The sequence below is a fragment of the Strongylocentrotus purpuratus genome, unplaced genomic scaffold (genome assembly GCF_000002235.5).
Source record: "Strongylocentrotus purpuratus isolate Spur 01 unplaced genomic scaffold, Spur_5.0 spur5_scaffold_13, whole genome shotgun sequence".
Classification (NCBI taxonomy): domain Eukaryota; kingdom Metazoa; phylum Echinodermata; class Echinoidea; order Camarodonta; family Strongylocentrotidae; genus Strongylocentrotus; species Strongylocentrotus purpuratus.
Genome location: NW_022145598.1, coordinates 18,146,682 through 18,167,552, shown reverse-complemented (window position 1 = coordinate 18,167,552; position 20,871 = coordinate 18,146,682). Strand labels below are relative to the sequence as shown.

The following is a 20,871-nucleotide window of genomic DNA, read 5'->3' as shown; positions in this document are numbered from 1 at the left end:
ATCTTAAGTATACGAGAGTTCGAGTTATGTTGGTTCTACTAGATCTAGTAGTAGATTCTACTAGGCCTAGATCTAACTTAGACTAAAATGAGGGTCTAAAAGTAAAACCTTGCAGGCTTACCGAAAAGTCCACGGGATTCATTGTTTGATTAAAAATAAAATGCATAGGGTGTCTAGAGACGAGTCTACATCAGACAGCTGAAATTCTTGGCTTCATTATAAAATCCAAAAGTCAAAACGGGTCTAAATCCAAGGCAAAAGTAAAATAAAAATTTGCTTTCTAATAATATACCCCGCTCTAGCTAGAGCTAAGCTAGCTACGCGTACGCTGCGCTGGGGATCATGGTGGAGCGTACAATATTAGCTACGCGTAGCCTATAGCCTACAATGCACTCGGGGGAGCGTACTAGTACCACGCGTACGCGCGCGCACTGGATCTCCATGGTCACGTACGCGCCGTGCAATATAACTTTTTGTTGCGCTTTTTCTGCACTCATTTCTGCAAAAGCGTGCTTGCATCAAAAATTTGTCAATGTCATGTGACGCGTATTGACCAATCACGATGCTTAAAATACTAGAGCCATTTTATAATACACCATATCAGACACTGATAACACATAAGGCCCTGCATCACAGATTTGTAAAACTGGAAACATTGTTAAAAACAATGCCTTTAAGAACCCATGTTGAAAGTATGTCAAATGACTCTTACAGGTATTTTAGTGACTGGGATTTAGCACCTAGAATGTTTTTCCTGCTGTATGGAAAGAAATGTCACAAAATCATCATGCATTATAACACCATGACTGCCATTTAATAGTTAGACATTAAAATCACTATTTCAAATCAATAATTAAAACCAAGAACCAAAGACACTTGAGCACAAATTAGAGTTGCAATATTTGGGGAAAAGTTAAGTCCCAAGGTAGATACAATGTATGCCAGGTAATACGTTTTCAGGCTTCCAGTACATGTATATGAATACCGGTATCCTGTCTAAATATTCAGCATTTATGCTAACACTTGTGAAAATATAAAGTGAGCCCTAAAACTTTGTGAAAATTTCAAAATTTGTGGGGTCAGGACTAATAATATGGACGTCCATGTGTGCCGGACGCATCTTATTCTTTACTACCCAAGTGAGCCCAGAATCCAGTATGAAATTATTTTCCATACATAACAAGCTACAAAAGCTTTGAAAGAGGTCACAAATATTTAGACTCTGATTATTTATTTATTGCTTTGCCCACTATTTCTAAAGGCAAAAAATAAAACTGAAAAAATACTGGGATTCGAACCCACGACTCCAATGTTCTATCACGCTGTCCTTTCTGATTGAGCTAACGATGGGTTGATGAAAGGTGGGTTTGCATGATTATTATAACCCTATTACTAACTCTTAACGGCTGCCATGTGCGCAATCTGGGCTCGCTCTGGTACGAAAAAATAAGACGCGATGCGGGTGTCGGTCATTGTCAAGCCGTGCCTTCTAACTCCCAGCAGATCATTCCATCATATACAAGGACAAAACATGATTGCGACCAAACAAGCTACCAATGCTATGAGGACATATGACATGACAATGACAGAAATGAATATATCAGTGATACCAGGTAGAATTGATCAGAGGGCTGAAAATCACCTAGAATGAGCTATTTGTACACAAAAAAGCCTAAAATATGGTCTGGAAATAACTCGCCAGGGCCTGAATTCAGGCAATTGCCTGAAAACTGGCATCCCTGATACATGTGTGTGGCACAATGCTTTGCCCATGGTATTGAAGTTGTCACATTACATTAACTATCACTGTTTTTCTGCTGCTCCAGGTACCCTAGCCTCTGTCTCAGACATGAAAGTATTGTCAAACCCGGTAAAGTCCTCCTGACGACCATCTGCGAATGAAGAGTTTGAATTGTTCGCATTGTCCGACCTGAACACAAAATCTTCCCCCAGCTCGGAGCTCTGCCCCCTCCTGGCAGAAAACCGCTCTCTACATCACCAGGAGTTGCAGATGCACCGAAGGCTTGTCCAAAGTCAGTGGCACTTTGGTTATCCCGAAGGCCACTCGCAGTCATCGCTTTAGTCGAACCTGAGGCTGAGGCTGGGACGGATGGTGGGTCAGATGCTGGTAAGAGGGGCATCGACTGGTTCGATGTTAGGGGATTTCCCTGCTGTTCGTTGGGGGCGTACTTCTGTCCTCTGCGCTTTCCCAAGATCTTGACATAGTTGGCGGGGACAAGTCCAATCTTCTCCCCACCTTTGCTGGCCAATAACCAGCCGCGAACCCTGGGTTGCTGGTCTAGATTATAAACAATGAACAGAATATTCAATCATATACGTATACACACAGTGTATTCAATCATGTACGTATTTATTGAACAAAGGACTTAACTTGCAAATGGACAAAATTCATTATCAGATGACACTCATCTGATAGGCCAGTCAAATGAAATAAGAATATATTTGCGATGAACTACATTCATCTCAGTTATCAATGAAATACAATTTATATAACCACAATTCAGTACTATACAATGCAATATTATTATGTTGGTATTTGCATTAGAGCTGCTAAATTCTAGAAAAGAAGGGTCAACAAAATCAACTTCATGAATGTTCTTAAAGGGAAAGCCAACCCAAAAAGACAACTACTCTAAAAGAAAGCAGAAATATCAGAGAAGCAAACTGATGAAAGTTTCAATCTAATCTGACTAAATATAAGAGAGTTATGAATTTGTAAAAGTTGTACCGGTAATCACGATACGTATGGGCACTTTAAATTGGCTGAAGCGGTAATGTCAATATGGTGTAGTGCCGGACTACTTTTCAATCTGTTCCAACATATAAAATGATTAAAATCTTTTTTAAATCATGGCTCAGGAGGGTCTATTTTTTTTATAGGACCTATAATATAATATGTTATCTATAATATATCTTGAGTAGTGGCCCCAAGGGAGAAGGAAATTAATGAAAATTTGTACACGGCAACTGTGGGAGAGTTATCCACGTCCTACGTCAGAATCCACTGACCAAACTACCAATGTGAGATTCGCATAGACTTAGTGATCTCTTATTTCACACATTCATAACTTCCTTACATTTCAAACTTTCCCCCATTCTGTTTCTCTAATTTTTATGCTTTCATTCAAATTAACTTATTAGAAGGGCTGGATTGCCCTTTAAGCTTGTTTACAGGTTAAACCAGTTTGGGTTCATTGAAATTGAGACAACTACAGTACATGTTATCAGAAGAATCACGAGACAAATAGAGGTTTGTGATATCATATCTATCAGTCTGGTAGTGGACCTTCAGTATAATGAACTCTGCCCTGTGGTGTTCACACCAAATGTAACAGATAAGTGTTTCAGACTTTCAGGAAAGGACCCCCCCCCCCCCCAAAAAAAAAAAAAAAAAAACCAAACAAACAAAATATATATATATATATATATATGTGATATAATCCCTGATCTGGACAACCCACAAGTGGTGTCATATCTAAAAAAATTCAGTTTTAAAAAGCTATGGTTGACATACGAAATAAGAAAGGTTTAAAGGGATTGGGTAACTTTGTCTTAGATTCTGAAATGAAATGATGATTAATGATAATTATAAACCTTTAGGTCAGTCAGGAACCCCGTAACTTTTACAAGCCGAACGCCTGTCTGATTATCAAGATATTTATGATTGGAATCGAAATCAAATTTTGCGTTTTCCTAACGGTTTTCATAACACTACAATCTATTGGGGAAAACGAGTATGGTACAACCGGTCACTACAGTCTATTGGGGAAAACGAGTATGGTAAAACCGGTCACTCAAAGATTTTCACTTTTTGGCTTTTTTACTTTAAAGGCATCGTTTAACAACATTAAATCTGAGATGCATGGCCCTACGTGTCATCAGTGTCTGTGATATCGTGTAATATTGAAGCCTTAAAAATTGCGCTTCAAAATGATCATGAAGTGCATCAAAAAAGTAAAATCTTTGAGTGACCGGTTGTTACCCAATCCCTTTCACAGTGAATTGATCATGGTAGAGCATGCAAACATTATCAAGAGTGAATACAAATGTGACTGAGCTTTTTAACACATGCATCAGAAACACAAGGTTTAGTGAAGAGCATACATGTACTGTACCTTTAGGAGCCAGATTGAGAATGTCCCCACTGTGGAAGGAGAGCTCTTTCTCTGCATCACCATCAAAGTCATACTCTGCTCTAGCCACCACATGATCTTCTTCTCCAGTGGCCCACTCAGGGGAACCTGAAAGGGGGGGGGGGGGGGGGGGGGGGAAGCAGCATTTGTTATGATATCTATTTATAAAAGTAGTACAGGGGGATGTTTCACAAAGAGTCAAACTTAACTCTAAGTTGGACTTAAAAATTTTGGACAGCCATTTGTAATCTTAAAATTAAATATATTCAAAAGCGAAAATTGAAGTATTTTAGACTTTTTATAAATTCCACATCAAGAACATGAAATCTCCTTGATAATAGAAAATTTGATTTGAATCAACATTTTATGCCTTTCAAAATAACTTTACAAAATATTTTCATAGATGCTAACGGTTTTCCATAACTGTTAAGTCCAACTTAGGATCTTTGTGAAACACCCCCCAGATTTATCATATTAAAATAATTCCTTTAATTCCCAGTGCGACTTGAATAGAATTAAAAAATTTATACAAGATCCATTTTGGCATTTATGATGTAATTCTTTAAAAAGAGAAGATATACATGTACTTAGAGCACGAAGCTGTGCTGAAACTATAACATTCAACGAAATTTCACTATTTTTTAAACTTTGTACCCACGAATCTCGCAATGTACATGTAGACTAAACACCCCAGGTAGTACATTCCATAATCTCAATCGCCAAATAAATAAGCATCTGTGCATATTACTGTGTACAGTAGTCATCAAAAGGAGAATAGATTTGACAAAGATATCCTTGTAAAATAACAACAATAAACTTCTAGATACCATCATCTGAAGATGGATAAAACAATAACAATTGATTCAAGAACATACTCTCTGGCTCTTCTTCTTCACTTGAAGACAGTAGTTTCAAGATGATGGAACTAGTCATCAAAAGGAGAATAGATTTGACAAAGATAACCTTGTAAAATAACAACAATGAATTTGATATCAGTAAGACTTTTCTAAATACAGGTACCATCATCTGAAGATGGATAAAGCAATAAAATGGATTCAAGAACATACTCTCTGGCTCTTCTTCTTCACTTGAAGACAGCAGTTTCCAGATGATGTAAGGACCTCCGACTACGACAGCAAAGAACATGAAGATGGGCCACGATGGCGCTTTCTTCTGCTGCTTCCCTCCCGACGGCATCAACGACAGCGCCCCTTCCGCTGCTTGGCTCTCTGCTTCCAACCAAATCTCCTCTGCAAACTCCTGAGTCCTTAACCCTACCAGAACCAATAACTTCCTGTAGATGTACCTGAGGAACCTGAAGAGGGCTATGGCAGAGAAGATCTTGGCAAGATGGATCTTCAGACGGGAGAAGTGTTCGGCGACGCCCAAGACAGCTCTGAAGCTATTGTAGACGGTATGGAAGGTGGATTCGAGCATCATGCTGACCGATGCGAAGGCTTGGACGATACTCTCAATCGATTGGAACGCAGGTCTGCTGCTCTCTTCGGCTTGCTGAACGAACCGACTGAACGGCTCCGCGCCCATCCCTCGTCCGTACCCCATCCCGCCCCCCATGCCTCCTCCGTATCCACCATACATCCCTCCGCCGTACGATCCCATTCCCATTCCTCCACCGTACGATCCCATCCCCATCCCTCCGCCGTACGAGCCCATCCCCATCCCTCCGTACGACCCTCCGTACGACCCTCCGTAGCGATTCACCATGCTGCCTGACATGAGGGAGCTTTGTTGACTGGGTCGGGTGGGGAGTGGTGGGGCTGGCCCCCGCGTAGGTGCTGTAGAGTGGTAGTTCCTGTGGGTGTTTGGTGGTAAGCCAGTGGTTGATCTCTGGTTGACATGCTGGTTACTGAGAATGAGAAGGGATAAAAAAAAACAAGTGTATCAGGCCTATAAAAAAAAAAGATGTTGTTTTGCGCTTTGCGACCGACCCCAAAATCTGGAATTCTACAGTCGGCTTAATTATCAGCCCAAAGAGGGAGTAAAAACAATATAAAAAAGATTCCAACTGACCGACCCATGTTTTGGCACCCAAAGGGCAATACAACATCTTTTATTTTAGGCCTTACATTAGAATGGAACTTGAAATGTCTATACCAATTAACTCACAAACCCCAGTCTAGAAACTAAACCAACATAAACTAGGGCATCATATCTCACTGTAGATATCATAATTTCTATATAAATTCTTTATGAATGTAAAATCTTATTAGTAAACTATTTGTTAAAATGTATGGTGGTGTGACCTTAATTGGTGGTGTGACCTTAATTCGCGCGTGACCCTAGTTCGCTCTCTCAAAAAAGGTAATTTTTCACATATTTTATCTCACCAATGGAAAGAGGAACCTAAAGTTACCCAGAAATGAAATTTTCTATGGAATCAAAAGATCTGCAAGATTTTCAGTCTTTTGCATCTGTTCCGAAAATTTAGAATTAACATAGGTCTAGAAATGTTTATTTTGCGAGCAGATGTCATCAAAAGTGTAAGTAAAATCCCCATTGAATCCCCATTGAATTAATGTAAAGATCTGAGCTTACAGTCGATAACTTCACACACGCTCGCATGCCCGCACCTTCGTCGGTACGAACTACGATATTGTAATTGTGTACCGGTTTGTCGTGAAACCTGTGAGAAAGTGTATATTTTATTGACTTCGTTTTTAAGAAAAATGCTCCAAAAAAGATAAGAAAATTTACACGAAACAGGTGAGAAAAATAACGACTTTTAAATCATGACCATTATTTGGACAATTGATGAAGATTTAGTTGATTTTTGGTGTGTTTTAGTACTAGCTATCTGTATTCTGTATCTCCACACCGGAGTTAATGGATACGAAAGTCACTCGGGTGTAGACTAGGGGTCTAGGTCCAGTATTGCCAAAAAATGATGATCAGTATCATTTATTTGGCCCAAAATGTAGAATGAAACATATGCATTTCATTGGGGGGGGGGGGGGGGAATGATTACATATATTGGCCATCCCTCGGCGCTGGCCCCCTTTGATAGTCAAATATTGGGGGAGTGTACGTGTACTGTAGTGTAGGCTTACGCCGCGCCGCGGTTCCCCGGAGTTGACCTCGACAACTTACATAAATAGCAATACATAGGACCGCAATTAAATACGACTATGCAAATGCACATCATCACCTCTCATAATTGACAATTATTAGCTTTTATAAAATATTTATAACGTAAACATTACAATAAAACACAACTTACACTGTTGTTTCATCAACGGGAAGGCCTAAAGAAGTGTTTAGTGAGCCTTGTCGATTTCTTTCCCACGGTTTCGGCGGAGCTGCCATCTTGCTTAATCGCTTCAAAATCAAAGTTCAATGTCACCAGAGAAAAGGCAATGCGCAAGCTTAGAGCTGGGATAGGTGACTCCCTGGACAAACCAATGAGGTCCACACACAATTGATTTTGGACTAGATAAAATGAGGGTCTTATCCCCGCCCCCCCCCCCCCCCCACTCCAAGAACGAACGGACCCCGTGCGTGTTAAAGGGTTACTTTTCGTGCGACAAAGTCCGGCCTGAGAATTGTAAAAAAAGGGGTGTATCAACTATTCACCCGGAGATTTCTTTAAAAAGTGGGTGTTTTTTTTGTTTTTTCTTTCATCTCTTTGGACTCCTAAGAAATTATTCCAGATTTAGGGGGGTACATTGAGCATTTTTCATAATTTAGGGGGGTCTCCAAGGCAGGAGAAGCCCGCGAAAGGGGTTTGGAAATGTTGGCAGTCCTCAGATAGGGGGTGCTTTCAAAAAGAGGGAACAAGCATATGCATAACACTGAGTGGGGGGGGGGGGGGGGGGGCGGGTCTTATCCTTCACCATGAATTTAATTATGCTGTTTGATGGACAATTTTGGAATGATGAAATAAATAGGGGCCTATTATAATCAATATTTTATCCTATATCTTCATCATGCATCTTCAACATCAAGACCATCGTCATCCGTCCAATTGCTCATTTAACATGCTTTTGCGTTTCAATTTCATTTTCTTTCTCCATAACGGTCATTTCCACTTCTCTCTCTTTTTCTCCGTTTCCCCCCTCCCTCTTTATATCTCTTCACTTTCCTCCTTGCCCTCATTTCCAGCTTCCTCTTCAAGCTTCTCTTATCTCTTTGAAATCACCATGATATATAACTTTTCCTTTCATTTCCCGTACAGAGGACTCTTTGAACAAACACATGCACTTCATCATAACGAGATAAATTTCCAAGATCCTAACAAGGTCAAGATAATGAGATTCTCTCGTACATATGGGAGAATACAACAATCCAAACAAGAACAAAAAAAGGGGAACAGACAGATGTTACAAAAGCAAACTGTCTTGATTTTTTTTTCTCCATTGCTTATTTGCGAAGGGTAACTTCAAAAAGCAAAAACATTTGTGCAAGCATCTTTCCTAAAGAAACATTTTCTAGGACTTTACAGGAAAAGTTTGAGAGATAAAATGTGAAACATTTATTACACCACCAGGAAATTTAAAAAAGAATTCACACAATGAATGACAACTTCGCAAATTTGATGTATACTCCGGTTTATTCTCTTTAATACATTATGGGGGTATTAACAGAAATTATGAGGCCAAAGATTGAAACGGGATAAATTATTTGATTATCCGATATGCATTTCTACATGAATGATACAGGATAAAAGTAGTATTGACTTGTTGTATCTGCACCCGGTGGGGTCACTCAATGTGACTTCCGGACCGCATGACCGTTACCAAAATCGCGGAAAAAGGGGTCAATTTCAAGCAATGTCCGCGGACAAAATATTCCTCGAAATAAAGAAAATAGGGGTGCACAGGTGTCCCCGAAATTGATAAATAGGGGTCAGGAAAAGGGAAAAGAGAAACCGGGAAGGAAAAAGAGAAAACCGGGAAGAAAAATTCTCGGAGCCGAGTCTTGTCCTTGAAATATGGTAAAATAGGGGTAAATTTGCGAAAGTGTCCTTACAATCTTAAAAATAGGGGTATTCCAAAGTACGATTTTGTCCTTGTTTTGATGTAAAAAAAGGGGGTTAAATTTCACAAAATGTCCTTGAAATTGACCGCAAAAGGGGGTTATATGCATTGGTGGTAACGGTCATACGTGTCACTCTTTGCAGGGGAGTGACCCCACCGGGTATCTGCATAATATATGGAATGATAAATCAGAGAGCAAGGGTTTATATCTGTATAAGGAAAAGATGCATATAATAGATGTCCCTAGCAAATCACTAAAAAGAATTAACAAAATTATCAAACATAATTTGAATTAGTTTCATGCTAAAATGCAAACGCTTGACATTTACCTTGTTTTCAACATTCATTTCAATGAACAAATATGGCATTCATGATCATTTCCATTGACTTTGTCAGACCTGACTGTTCTGGGCGACGTAACGCAAACCCTAGCAGTTGATCATATGACTGACTTTTGCGATTGATGGCAATGATCATTATGTGCAATCAATCGCAAAAATCAATCGCACAATCCATGGCTAAGCTTTGTGAAACAGGGCCATGAGCCCTGTGTCATGAAACTTGTTATCAATAGCAAAAGTTGAAGTAATTGTTTAAAAGCTACTGAAATAACTGCATTACACGACATTGGCTGTGAGAGAATTTTATTGAATGTTGACACTTTTTATTGAAATGGGGGCCCTGGTCTTACATACATGACATCACCACGAATCCAGGACAAAATCACCAGATTCTGTTTATCACCTTTAAATTTGTCCATGTTTTCCTTTTTGCATTAAAGAGGAGACTCGTATAAGGACACTGTAACCATGGAAATTACTGTGTTATATCAGAGCTTTTTCAGTTTACACTGTATTATATAAACTTTCAAATTTAGTTATGTTCAATTTTGTTTCTCTCATTCTATCTTGATTTTTGATGTTATTTGATTGTTGTCTTTTAATCAATAAAAACAGAAGGAAAACAAAAATGTCCTCTGTTTAGAATATATATCTACCCTTAAACTAGACATAAATGTATGGTGGTGGATAGCAGACTTCATTTGGGAGAAAATCTTTCATGCAGAGAATCTAGTTTTATCAGAGTAAAATACACATCATTAAATTTTGCCACAGTGAAGTGCTTTACTGTGGCATGTGTGTTGGCCTCAATAGGAAAACAAAATTGATGTGGGGTGTATTTTGATTAAAAAAATAATAAATAAGGGGGGTGTTTCTCAAAGATCTTAAGTTGAACTTAACTTGAAGTTGGATTTAAATTTTATGGAGAGCCATTTGTAGCCTTAAAATGAAATAAATTCCACATCGAGAACATGAAATCTCCTTGATAGCAGAAAATATGATTGAATGAATTAACATTTTGCGCCTTTTGAAATAACTTTTACAAAATATTTTCAAAGATGCTAACAGCTTTCCATAAATTTTAAGTCTAACTTAGAGATAAGTTCAACTTAGGATCTTTGTGAAACACCCCCCAGGATGACAGAGTCGTTCAAAGTCTTTTGGTTCAGGTAAGAAATGGGATTTCCTTGTATCAGGATCAGACATTGACTTTTGATAATTGCTTTGATAAAAGCATGGTCTATTCAGAGCCAGAATGGCATAACAATATGTATAAAATATATGAGTTAACACCCATCTGGCTCCAAACTGACTCTATGTTCTATATACATATTGTTATGTATGTATCAGAACTTTAGCATATATTCAGTTTACTTGACCTCCTTGACTGACCATTACTGTAAATTAACTTTCCTACATAGATTCTAATAGTTCTATTTATATACCGCATATGAAGATCCAGGCCTTTGATTGGTCAAAGCTACCGACATGAAATTTCGCTATTGACTGATGGGCAGTATATAGTGAAAAATAGTGACCGGGCATAATTCTACACGCAAGTACAATGTAAACTTGATAATGGATAAGCACAATGCTCTTAGACAAGAAAAGTTCATTTCGGTCAACAAATAAATACATTTTAATAGGCATAGTCGTTGAAATATCTCTTTTTGAGAATCGATAATGGGGATGCAGTATATAAAACAAATATTGACTGCTTATTTGGAGGTCAAGGTTAAAACTATAGCGCCTCTTGATCTCAAGACTGCACTATGCAGTACAGGGACCCGTTTCACAATGCCTTTTTTCAATGACAAATGACAAAATTCAGTGACAAATCTGCTGATAACCAATCAGAAGCAAGGATTTCTCTAGCTTATAACAAAAACTGTCATTTGTCACTGATGACAAGTTTTGTGAAATTGGGCCCAGCTTTAAGACCAGTTCTGGCAATAGCTATGACCGTGCCTCTCAAAGCAGTCAATATTCGTATATCCTATCCCGGTAGGCAATGGTTTTGTAGAATGGAAGTATGGTGGGTTTGGGGTCTGTACAGAAAAAACATAAAATACACCGAAATGAAGGGAGACATTTCACTAGAACTAATATTCAAATTCAAACTCAAAATAATTAGGGTCAAAAGAATGCACCCTGACGTAGCCATCTTCTCCTCCACTGCTGTATCTGTGAGTGAGAAAAACAGGGGGGGGGGAATTGTTAAATTATTAAAAATCATCACTATTTGAATGATAATATTAATAATTACATATATAGGGCGCTTCATACAGGTTCTAAGCCCACAGGTGGTGCTGCCTAACTCAGTATAATTATTAACATGTTCAATAGCTTAAAAGCAACAAAATAAAATAGAATATTACTAATACAATACAATTCAGTTGAATGGAATTAACTACAGATACAGAAATAGAATATAAAAAAACTCCCCCACAAATTAAGTACAGTATGATCTCAATGTGAAATACAGCAAATGATGCCTTAATAAACCTACTTTTAGAGTTTTCTTGCACATAAAATCTATTGTGTATGGATAAAATTTGATAATAATGAGGTTGGAATATTTTTAAAACAAGAGAAGAGAGTTCAAATCATCTATATGGTTCTGATTCATTACGACAAACTCTTGCTGGTTGGCACAAACCACAGTTCCCATTTCTACTATAACCAACTAGAGGACACTATACAACAGGTCAGTCTTTTACGAAACAATTATACAAATTTAACGCCATAAATTGGCATGTAGGTGGACTTGTACTTATGACGGTTTCGGGAAATGATTTCCAGGTCACCCAAAAGATACATTTGTTTACCATACTGTAAAACCAGAATTTTTGGAGCAGTTCAGGCTTGCGAAAGTTACACGTTTCATGAATGTCTGATTCAACAAAATCTCTGTTGCAATTAATTGTCAACTTACCCCATTCCATCGGGATGGAAAGCCACGCTGTTGATCGGACCAAAATGACCTTTGACCCTGCCAAACTCCTCCTCAAAGATCGCATGGTAGAAGCGGGCGTCAAATTTACCAATCCTTCCTGAAGTTGTTGTGACATCCATGGCCTCCTGACCACCACCTAACAAGACCTGCCAAAATATTACAAAAATAATATAATAATATATCCATTTATAAAGTGCAATAACTATGTGGATATATTCTACTGAGCTGCAAGAGCTCATAAATGCTGTGCTATACATACTACATGAACAAGTGGGTTTTCAGTCTTGATTAAAAAAATTCTAGTGATGGGGCTTTCCTTATTTCTAGTGGTAATCTATTCCATAATCTAGGGGTAGCACAAAGAAATGACGGTCTCCAAGGGTTACTTTGGTTTTATATGGGGGTATTTGCTACATAAATGTGTCTTGTGTACTACGAAGGTCACATACATGAATGGTCATCATTGGTTGGATGGTTTGTTTTACCTGACTGCTAAGAAAGCATGTGTATGCTTGTAAGTAAGCAACCAGAGCTGCAACAGCTTTCACTACCTCTGAAACTGAAAGGTTTTGCATCACTAAAAAGTTTTAAACATAAACTAAAACTTTGCCTAATGCAAAGGCTTTGAATATGACAACCGTTCTTTTTATGTTTGTAATAACCATTGTATTATTTCTTTGTCTCTTTTTTTTGTGTTAGGTTTTGTTTTTTGCATAGGGTCATCTACCTTTAAGTTAATGTAACTTTTTGATGATCCAACCACTTTGTAATTTCTTTAAGTGTATTTTCCATTTTATTGTTTAATCCTTATTTGTAAGAATCTTTTCTTGTATTCTTACACTTTGTATAATTTTGTTATGAAAGTCAGGAATAAATTCAATTAAATTCAATTCAATTTGAATCTCCAATCTGGAGACAAACTGACAGACTGACAGACAGACAGGGGAGATAAGGAGACAAGAGAGAGAGAGAGAGAGAGTGAGAGAAAATGAGACAGAGAGAGAGAGGGGAGAAAGGGAGAGGGGGAGAAAGGGAGAGGGGGAGAGGGGGAGGGGAGGAAAGGGAGAGGGGGAGATAGGGAGAGAGGGAGAGGGGGAGAGCGGGAGAGGGGGAGAGAGAGAGACACATGCACACATACACATACAGAAAGAGAGACAGAAAGAGAGAGATAATGGTAATCCAGAGTAAAACAGTAGACCATGTTGAATGATGTAGAAGCGAAATTACTTACATGATTTTTAATGGGTGATATAGCTGCTGAATTAACGGGTCTCTCTGTCTTGAATGTCTTCATGTGTACCAGGTCTGGCAACTCAACAAGCTTATCAAAACAAAAACAAGAAATAATTAAAGAACTCAATGAGCTGATCAAAACGAAAAAAAGAAATAAATCCAAGAACTCAATGAGCTGATCAAAAACGAAGACAAGAAATAATCCAAGCACTCAACAAGCTCATCAAAACAAAAAAACAAGAAATAATTAAAGAACTCAATGAGCTGATCAAAACAAAAACAAGAAATAATCAAAGATTACAATGAGTTGATAAAATCTACAGTCAAACGATATTCAACCAATTCATAAAGTATGAATACTGACACAGGCCTTAAATTTCAACATTTTTAGGGCAAGGCCACTTTTATGTAGGTCACAACCCTATATTACAGCACAAACAGGAAGAATTGGAATGGGCACAAAAAATCTCCAAGGCCAATGAGAGGGGCATTGAGGCCAATCAAAAGGGCATCCACGGCCACGGCCTTGGATTAATTTAAGCCCTGCTGACAAGTTTGGGGCATTGATTTCTCTTTTCATTTAAGCAGACAAGTTTAATATTAGTATGTCTATGTAAATTTACAATAAAACTTGCTCTAGGAGACCCCAAAACCTTGCTTTCAAAAACAACATCAACAACAACAACTTAAACACATTTAAAGAATTCAAATAAGCATTTTAATTACAATGCAGCAAATGGGTAAAAATTCACAACCTAATTTTCACATATTTCTTGAAGAATGCAGGTGTTTGTTTCCATAGAAACAGAATACAACAGATGAAAATAATACACAAACAACATTTTATTCAGTCACTGCAGTACAGTGCCCTATGGTTAATTCAAATTTCCTTTCATTTTCATCTTATTTTCATCAGTTACAGTGTATTTGCAAACGTTACTCCTCACTTTTCAGTTTTACTCTCGATATTTCCACCACATACACTTGCTCCGTTTACCGTTTATTGCTTACTTCAGTCCTTCTTCTTTCACATGATTTCAGTAGAACTATGTTACTTTATGCTATTTAATTCAGATTTCTTTCTAATTTATCTTTCCATATGTTGCAATAAGCTATATTTCTTGTATTTAGACTGATTTATTTTCCAAATTCAATATATCATGTTATGCTACGTTATAAATACATTATGTGTTATTAATTTTGTTTGTAAATTTTTTAAATTCGACTAAACGCCGCGATGACAGCTTTATTTGAAATAACCCATTTTGAATTGAATGAATTGAAATCTTACCTTAGCTGTGCAATCCTTAGATGCTGTGACTATCATGTCATACTTGCTGTGTTTCTGGATATCATTGATTGCCTTCTGATGAATATCTTGTGTGCTTCCTATGCAATCTTGCATCTAAGGTTTGAAAAAAGAATAGGGTTGGAAGAAATCTCTTTGAGTAAATAAGAATTAATTTAATCTCATCAATTTCACCTGTCTGATAAACCTTCAGAGATAAATTTGGTTAATTTCACAACAATTTCAGCACCAAATAAGATACTAAGATGCATTTCTCTATTAAAAAAAAAATGTAGGGAAACGCATTTGTAATATTGAGCATACACATAATTACACATATATAGTACAAAATGAAAATGAATATGAAAATTCAACTCTTGCCTCTGTAAAGACTAATTATTTGGCTGCTTTAGTTAAGTATTCCATACATGCATCAAAATCAATTATGGCAAGACATTAAGCTAAACGTGCCACTCTCCACACAGGAGATATATTGAGACATATAGGAAAGAATTCCTTGAAAGCTGTGAGCAATGAACTTGGTAGTCTAGCTAGAGCAGTAATATACTGGAACACCTCCAGCACCTTGCGTTGTTGTTGTTGTTGTTGCTGGGTTTGTTGGCGCTATCCATCGATTTCGATGATTTCCGCCAGGCTGTGTGTGAGGGCGTCTTGCTATCACTTCTGCTGCTCTACGTTTCTGTGATTCTGATACTTGCCCAGTGTGTGAGATAAAGATTTATCTTGGCCTTTGTTATTGGCTAAGTGCAAGATGAACATCTTGATGAACATGTGCGTGAACATGAGCGTGGTGAACATGAGCCCTATAAAGATATCCACACTATGAACATGACGGACAAAGAAAGAGGACAAAATATACAGTTCGTCATTCTACCCTCAACAATTGCTGTGGTAGACAAAGGAACATCCCTTCACTGCTATTATGTAAAAATGTGTAGAACAGATGTCACATGCATATTCACCTGTTCTATACATTTTTACATAATAGCAGTGAAGGGATGTTCCTTTGTTTACCACAGCAATTGTTGAGGGTAGAATGACGAACTGTATATTTTGTCCTCTTAATTTTTGTCCGACATATTCATAGTGCCAGTATTATTACTTGTGTAGAATTCTCCTTTGGCTGATAACGAATAATTTGGAAATAATAATTACCTTGATATCCCAAAGTGTTAGTTCTCCATTCTCATGACCAGTCAGGATAGCTGTGTCTTGGAAGGTCCATATACCTGATGTGATCTTAGCTGTATCCATTGGTAACCTCATGAACGGGTTGTTAGATTCTAGAAATAAATCAATCAGGAAAAACATTTTGTAGTAAGTAATACCCTTCATTGCCAAGGGCGGTTTTTAATGACACAAAGTTACTATTGCAATAATGAATAATAATAATAATAGGCATTTCTATAGCGCCGTCTATCTAGAAATTCTATTCCGAGGCGCACTGAAATTACCCCAGCTTTAGCCAAGGTGCCATTAAAGCGCTCCAGCATTTCAAGGAATTAATTCCTGCCAGGTTCCCATTTACCACACCTGGGTCGAGTATTGTATGTAATATATGTTTGGAGTAATACTTTTTGTGAAAGTCAAAAGCTATTCGTGAACTCTGAAGCTTTAATTCTTATTAAAATGGCAATTAACACACAAAGCAGCATGACCAGAAAGTAGTCTAATGAAATTTTAGTTATGGTGTATAATTGTACACTTGGTAACACTGAGAGTTCAACACTAAGTACCAAGTTAAATTAGCTTCACAAAGCCAATTAGGTTTTATCTGAAGTTCTCTTATGCCATTTTCATTAAATGTAATCAATTTAACTACAAGTAATTAATATTAAATTTGAAGTTTCTTGTGAATGTGTATATTTCATACACAAAATGAATGAATTAACTAACAGTATAGAGTGCCACCAATTGCTAAAGTCATTTTCGTTCGTCTTCCAGGTTACTGCAACAGAGCCTGTGCATTAGGTTCACTGCAAAATCATTCAAGCAACAGGCAAGAGCAGGGGTAATTCAGTGTTTACACCATTGTTCAGCACAAAATTGTTAGTAACCAGCAACCTTGAATAATATAAGAGGTCGCCAGCTGAGCTTCTTGGGTCATGTTATTCGGAATGGTTTGGAAAATCTTGCACTGACTGAAAGAATCGAGGGGAGGAGGAGTAGGGGTAGAAGGAGGATTCTGTGGATGAGTAGCTTAAAGAGTGGGATTTCTGAAAGTGGAATTAATTTTGGGGAGAATGAATTACTTCATAGAATACGGGGCAGAGAGTTGTGCCATTCCATGGTCGCAAACATCTCGGGACATGGCACATAAAGAAGAAGAAGAAGAAGATCTGTGCTCAGTAATGTTTTCCTTTTACTACTTACTTGAGAAACAGTGAATTCAAGTGAATAACTATCAAACCTTGAATACAGCTCTACAATCCAAGATGGATAGAATCACGTCGTATTTTCTCATAATTCCGACACCTGTTATACCCTTGAATGGTCTTAAAAAATACTTTTTAAAAAAAAAAGAAGAAGAAGAAGAATATAGGCTTACCTATTTGACTAGGATCTCTAAGATCATACACACATAAATCACTGGTCTGCCCCATAGTACGATCTGTGCTTGTGAAGAAGATGTTACTGCTATAGCTGTATCCACATGTCCTAACAGCGGACTTGTATTCCAGCTGTGTCGTACATTTACCTGTAAGAAGAGAAGAAAGAGACGAATGAGCTCTAACCATAGGTCCCACTTAGCAAATCTATCCATCTAAGTATCTTCTCCAGGTTTGGAGGTTGATTGCAACATCTCTCCACTCTATCTTCTGCCATTCTGGTGCAGTTTTAGTCCACTCCAGTTCTTGACATTCTCTTCCCAGTTGATTCTGGGTCTCCCTCTCGGTCTAGTTCCTTCCTTCTTTCATTTTTTTTTGTTAAATACGGTAAGTAGAAAATTTACTCCACAAGAAAAAAAAAAGGAGAAGATAGTTTGAGGTAGGACTAGAAAGTCATTCAGATTCTTACCAGTTTTGATATCCCACATCCTCATGTGTTATCTGCACTCCCTGTAATTGCTTTCTGCGATTCCCCTGATGATTAACATAGTTAAGGTTGTCTAATGGCATGTATACAATCTGTACATGTAGACAACTGGGGCCCGTTTCACGAAACTGTCGTAAGTCTTCTTCTTGGACATCCCATTAGACATCCCATTGAAACGTGTGTTATAAGATGAACATGGGATGTCTACAAATTTTCAACTTATGACAGATTCAAGAAACTGGCCCCAGGGTGCTTTTACAAAAGTACAACCCATCTCCCCACCCCCACCCCCCTCCAATTTTTTTTTAAACAGGATTGGTCACAATCATTTTGCAATTAACTGTGTATATTGCAGATTGATACTTTGCATGCTCTCCCCCCCCCCCCCCTCTTCCCCCATCACAAGAAAAACAAAATGCTTTTCAGAGCGCTGAAGACAATTTCACCCCTACACAAGTGGCTTCCTCTATCACAGCAGTGTCTTGCTGCCCATAGTGTAATTTTTCTGGTGGTTAATTTTGTGTTATTTTAATAGCAATTTGACTATAATCTTAAAGGCATCGTTTAACAATGTTAAATCTGAGATGCATGGCCCTACGTGTTATCAGTGTCTATGATATTGTGTTTTATTGAAGCCCTAAAAGAAATGTCGCTTAAAAATGATCATGAAGTGCCTTTGAAAAGTAAAAATCTTTGAGGGACCGGTTTTACCATGCTCATTTTACCCAAAAGACTGTAGTGTTATAAAAAACTGTTGAGAAAACGTTTTTGAAATTTCAATGTTCAATTATAAATATCTTGATAATCAGCTTGTAAAAGACATAAGGTTCCTGACTGACCTAAAGGTTTATAATTATGATTGCAGCATGAGTTAAATCCAGGATTTTGTTTCAGAATCTGAGACAAAAATACCCAATCCCTTGAAGAGCTGGGTAGAAAGTCAATAGTAAAAGGATACAGTCAACATCGATGCACCATACGGCTCCACTGTGGCCTTCAAACGTTCCCAACCTCTCTCCATTGACTGAGTACCAGATATTAGGCGTTGTGTCTTTAGCTGTGGAGAACAGAAGGTCACCTTCACGGTTGTACTTGATCTGAGTGACAGACCTCTCGTGTCCAAAGAGAGCAATAGGTTTCTGAAGGAAAACACAGAAGGACAAAAAAGTAGGAAGAAGAAGATTATTTTGTGACTTCGTATTAAGTGACCGATTACATGGTTTCATCTTAAGCCCGAGTCAAAACATTTAACAGACGGTTAAACGACCGCATTCATCAAAACCTTTTGGCATTTCTCGCTCCGTTTAACCATTATTTTGGTGCAATTTGTAACATGTGTTTTTTTTGGTTTTTTTTACACTTCATTGCCGTTACGGAACTCCTAGATTAATAATTATTGACAAGACTTCATTGCCGATACGGACAACAAAGTCTTGCCAATAATTATTGGTTTTAGATGTTCGTAGGTCAATAAAGTGTTGCCGATAATTATTGTTTTTAGTTCTCTGTCGGGGCAACAAAGTCTTGCCGATAATTATTGTTATTAGATCTCCGTCGGGGCAACAAAGTCTTGCAGATAATTATTGTTTTTAGTTCTCCGTCGGGGCAACAAAGTCTTGCTGATAATTATTGTTACTTTTTAAATCCCCATTAAAATGCGGATGATACTTATTTTTTTAAGGACGCAATAAGTCCGTCTTTACGAGAATGTCCGCATTTACAAGGATATCCGGCCTCGTTAATGCTGACGATCCTAATTCACGCCGCCTTCTGATCTTGCGTTTTTTTTCTTTATCTTGATTCTTATATTCATCTGATCACACGGCTCGTTAGTCAACATCAATCTTCCATCATTCAACCACTCCTAGGCACTAGTAAAGTAGGAGCATATCGATAGAGTCTAGATACATGTATAACAAAAGTTACATGCAGTGCACCACAGTCTACACACTGCACTGTGCACTGTTTAGTCAGATTCATCCCACCGCCGACCCCATCATGCCCATATATCCAACTCTGTGTCACGCACTCTCTGTCTCATTTCGACTATTTTATAACTCCTTTTATTCACAAGATTATCAAATACCTCATTAGAAATTCACGTATACGATCCTATATAAAACAAAATATCATACTTTACCATTTTGAAAAATTATGTCAGCGCTAAATTTGAGAAATATGACCTTTATCCGATAACAGCCGGTAAAATTTCACAACACATGCATCCACACCGCGCGTACTAAACTAGTCTTCGACTATGCGTTTTTAATTAAATAAAATTAGATTAGCACAAAGATTGTGAGCATGCACCAATTTAAAGTTGTTTTGAGTGAAATGGACGTTGACTCGTTGTTATATAATATGATCCCGGATATGATTTAAAGTCCTTCTGGCTCCAAACAGGTCTGTTTTCATTATTTAGTTGTGTTTTACTTATTTCAATATTGGTTTGTCTGTTTAATTGCTTTTTTTCCAAGAGGTGCCACACAATCACTCTTGTTCATTATTATTATAATTCAACACTATGATTATTTTGCACATTGAATTTCTAGGGATTGATATGGAGGGGACACGCAAACCATTGTAACGTACACTACGTAAATGGGATGATCTACTGCACAGTCAGATACAAACATGTACTTACAGGGTCTGTGTTTGTAGACTAAAAGGCATTGCGCCATAGTCGCGTGTATACTATGCATGATTATTGGGTATAAATAATACCATGGAGAGATTATAGAGCTACATGAGAATACTAGTGGAATGATTCCAACTCCATATGTAGTGATTACTTTGTAAACTACATTCATGATTGTACATGTATTTCTAAAGACAGGTTGTTGTTTCT

The 20,871-nt window shown here is 37.7% G+C and overlaps 2 protein-coding genes across 2 annotated transcripts; both read right to left on the bottom strand.

The window, feature by feature from the left end:
- Positions 1 to 593: 593 nt before the first annotated feature.
- Positions 594 to 7,505, bottom strand: LOC100891192 (peroxisomal membrane protein PEX13). The gene is made up of 4 exons (XM_011683247.2): positions 7,393 to 7,505; positions 5,222 to 6,021; positions 4,137 to 4,262; positions 594 to 2,299 (listed from the first exon to the last, which is right to left on the bottom strand). Exons 1-4 carry the CDS (start codon positions 7,476 to 7,478, stop codon positions 1,797 to 1,799), a joined length of 1,515 nt encoding a protein of 504 aa, XP_011681549.2. The 5' UTR covers positions 7,479 to 7,505; the 3' UTR covers positions 594 to 1,796.
- Positions 7,506 to 11,343: 3,838 nt separating this feature from the next.
- LOC589571 (eukaryotic translation initiation factor 3 subunit I) lies at positions 11,344 to 20,289 on the bottom strand. The gene is given in 10 exon segments (XM_030983070.1): positions 11,344 to 11,673; positions 12,425 to 12,591; positions 13,677 to 13,766; positions 14,970 to 15,083; positions 16,143 to 16,270; positions 17,536 to 17,685; positions 18,006 to 18,032; positions 18,035 to 18,070; positions 18,982 to 19,162; positions 20,164 to 20,289. Coding segments are annotated over 10 exon segments (978 nt in total). The 5' UTR covers positions 20,167 to 20,289; the 3' UTR covers positions 11,344 to 11,591.
- Between the last annotated feature and the right edge of the window lie 582 nt (positions 20,290 to 20,871).

Coding starts and splice junctions, on each gene's coding strand:
- LOC100891192 (XM_011683247.2), bottom strand. CDS start 7,478: ATGGCAGCTCCGCCGAAACCGTGGGAAAGAAATCGACAAGGCTCACTA. Junction 6,022..7,392: donor CCCGTTGATGAAACAACAGT/GTAAGTTGTGTT, acceptor TCTCATTCTCAG/TAACCAGCATGTCAACCAGA. Junction 4,263..5,221: donor TGAAGAAGAAGAGCCAGAGA/GTATGTTCTTGA, acceptor CCCCCCTTTCAG/GTTCCCCTGAGTGGGCCACT.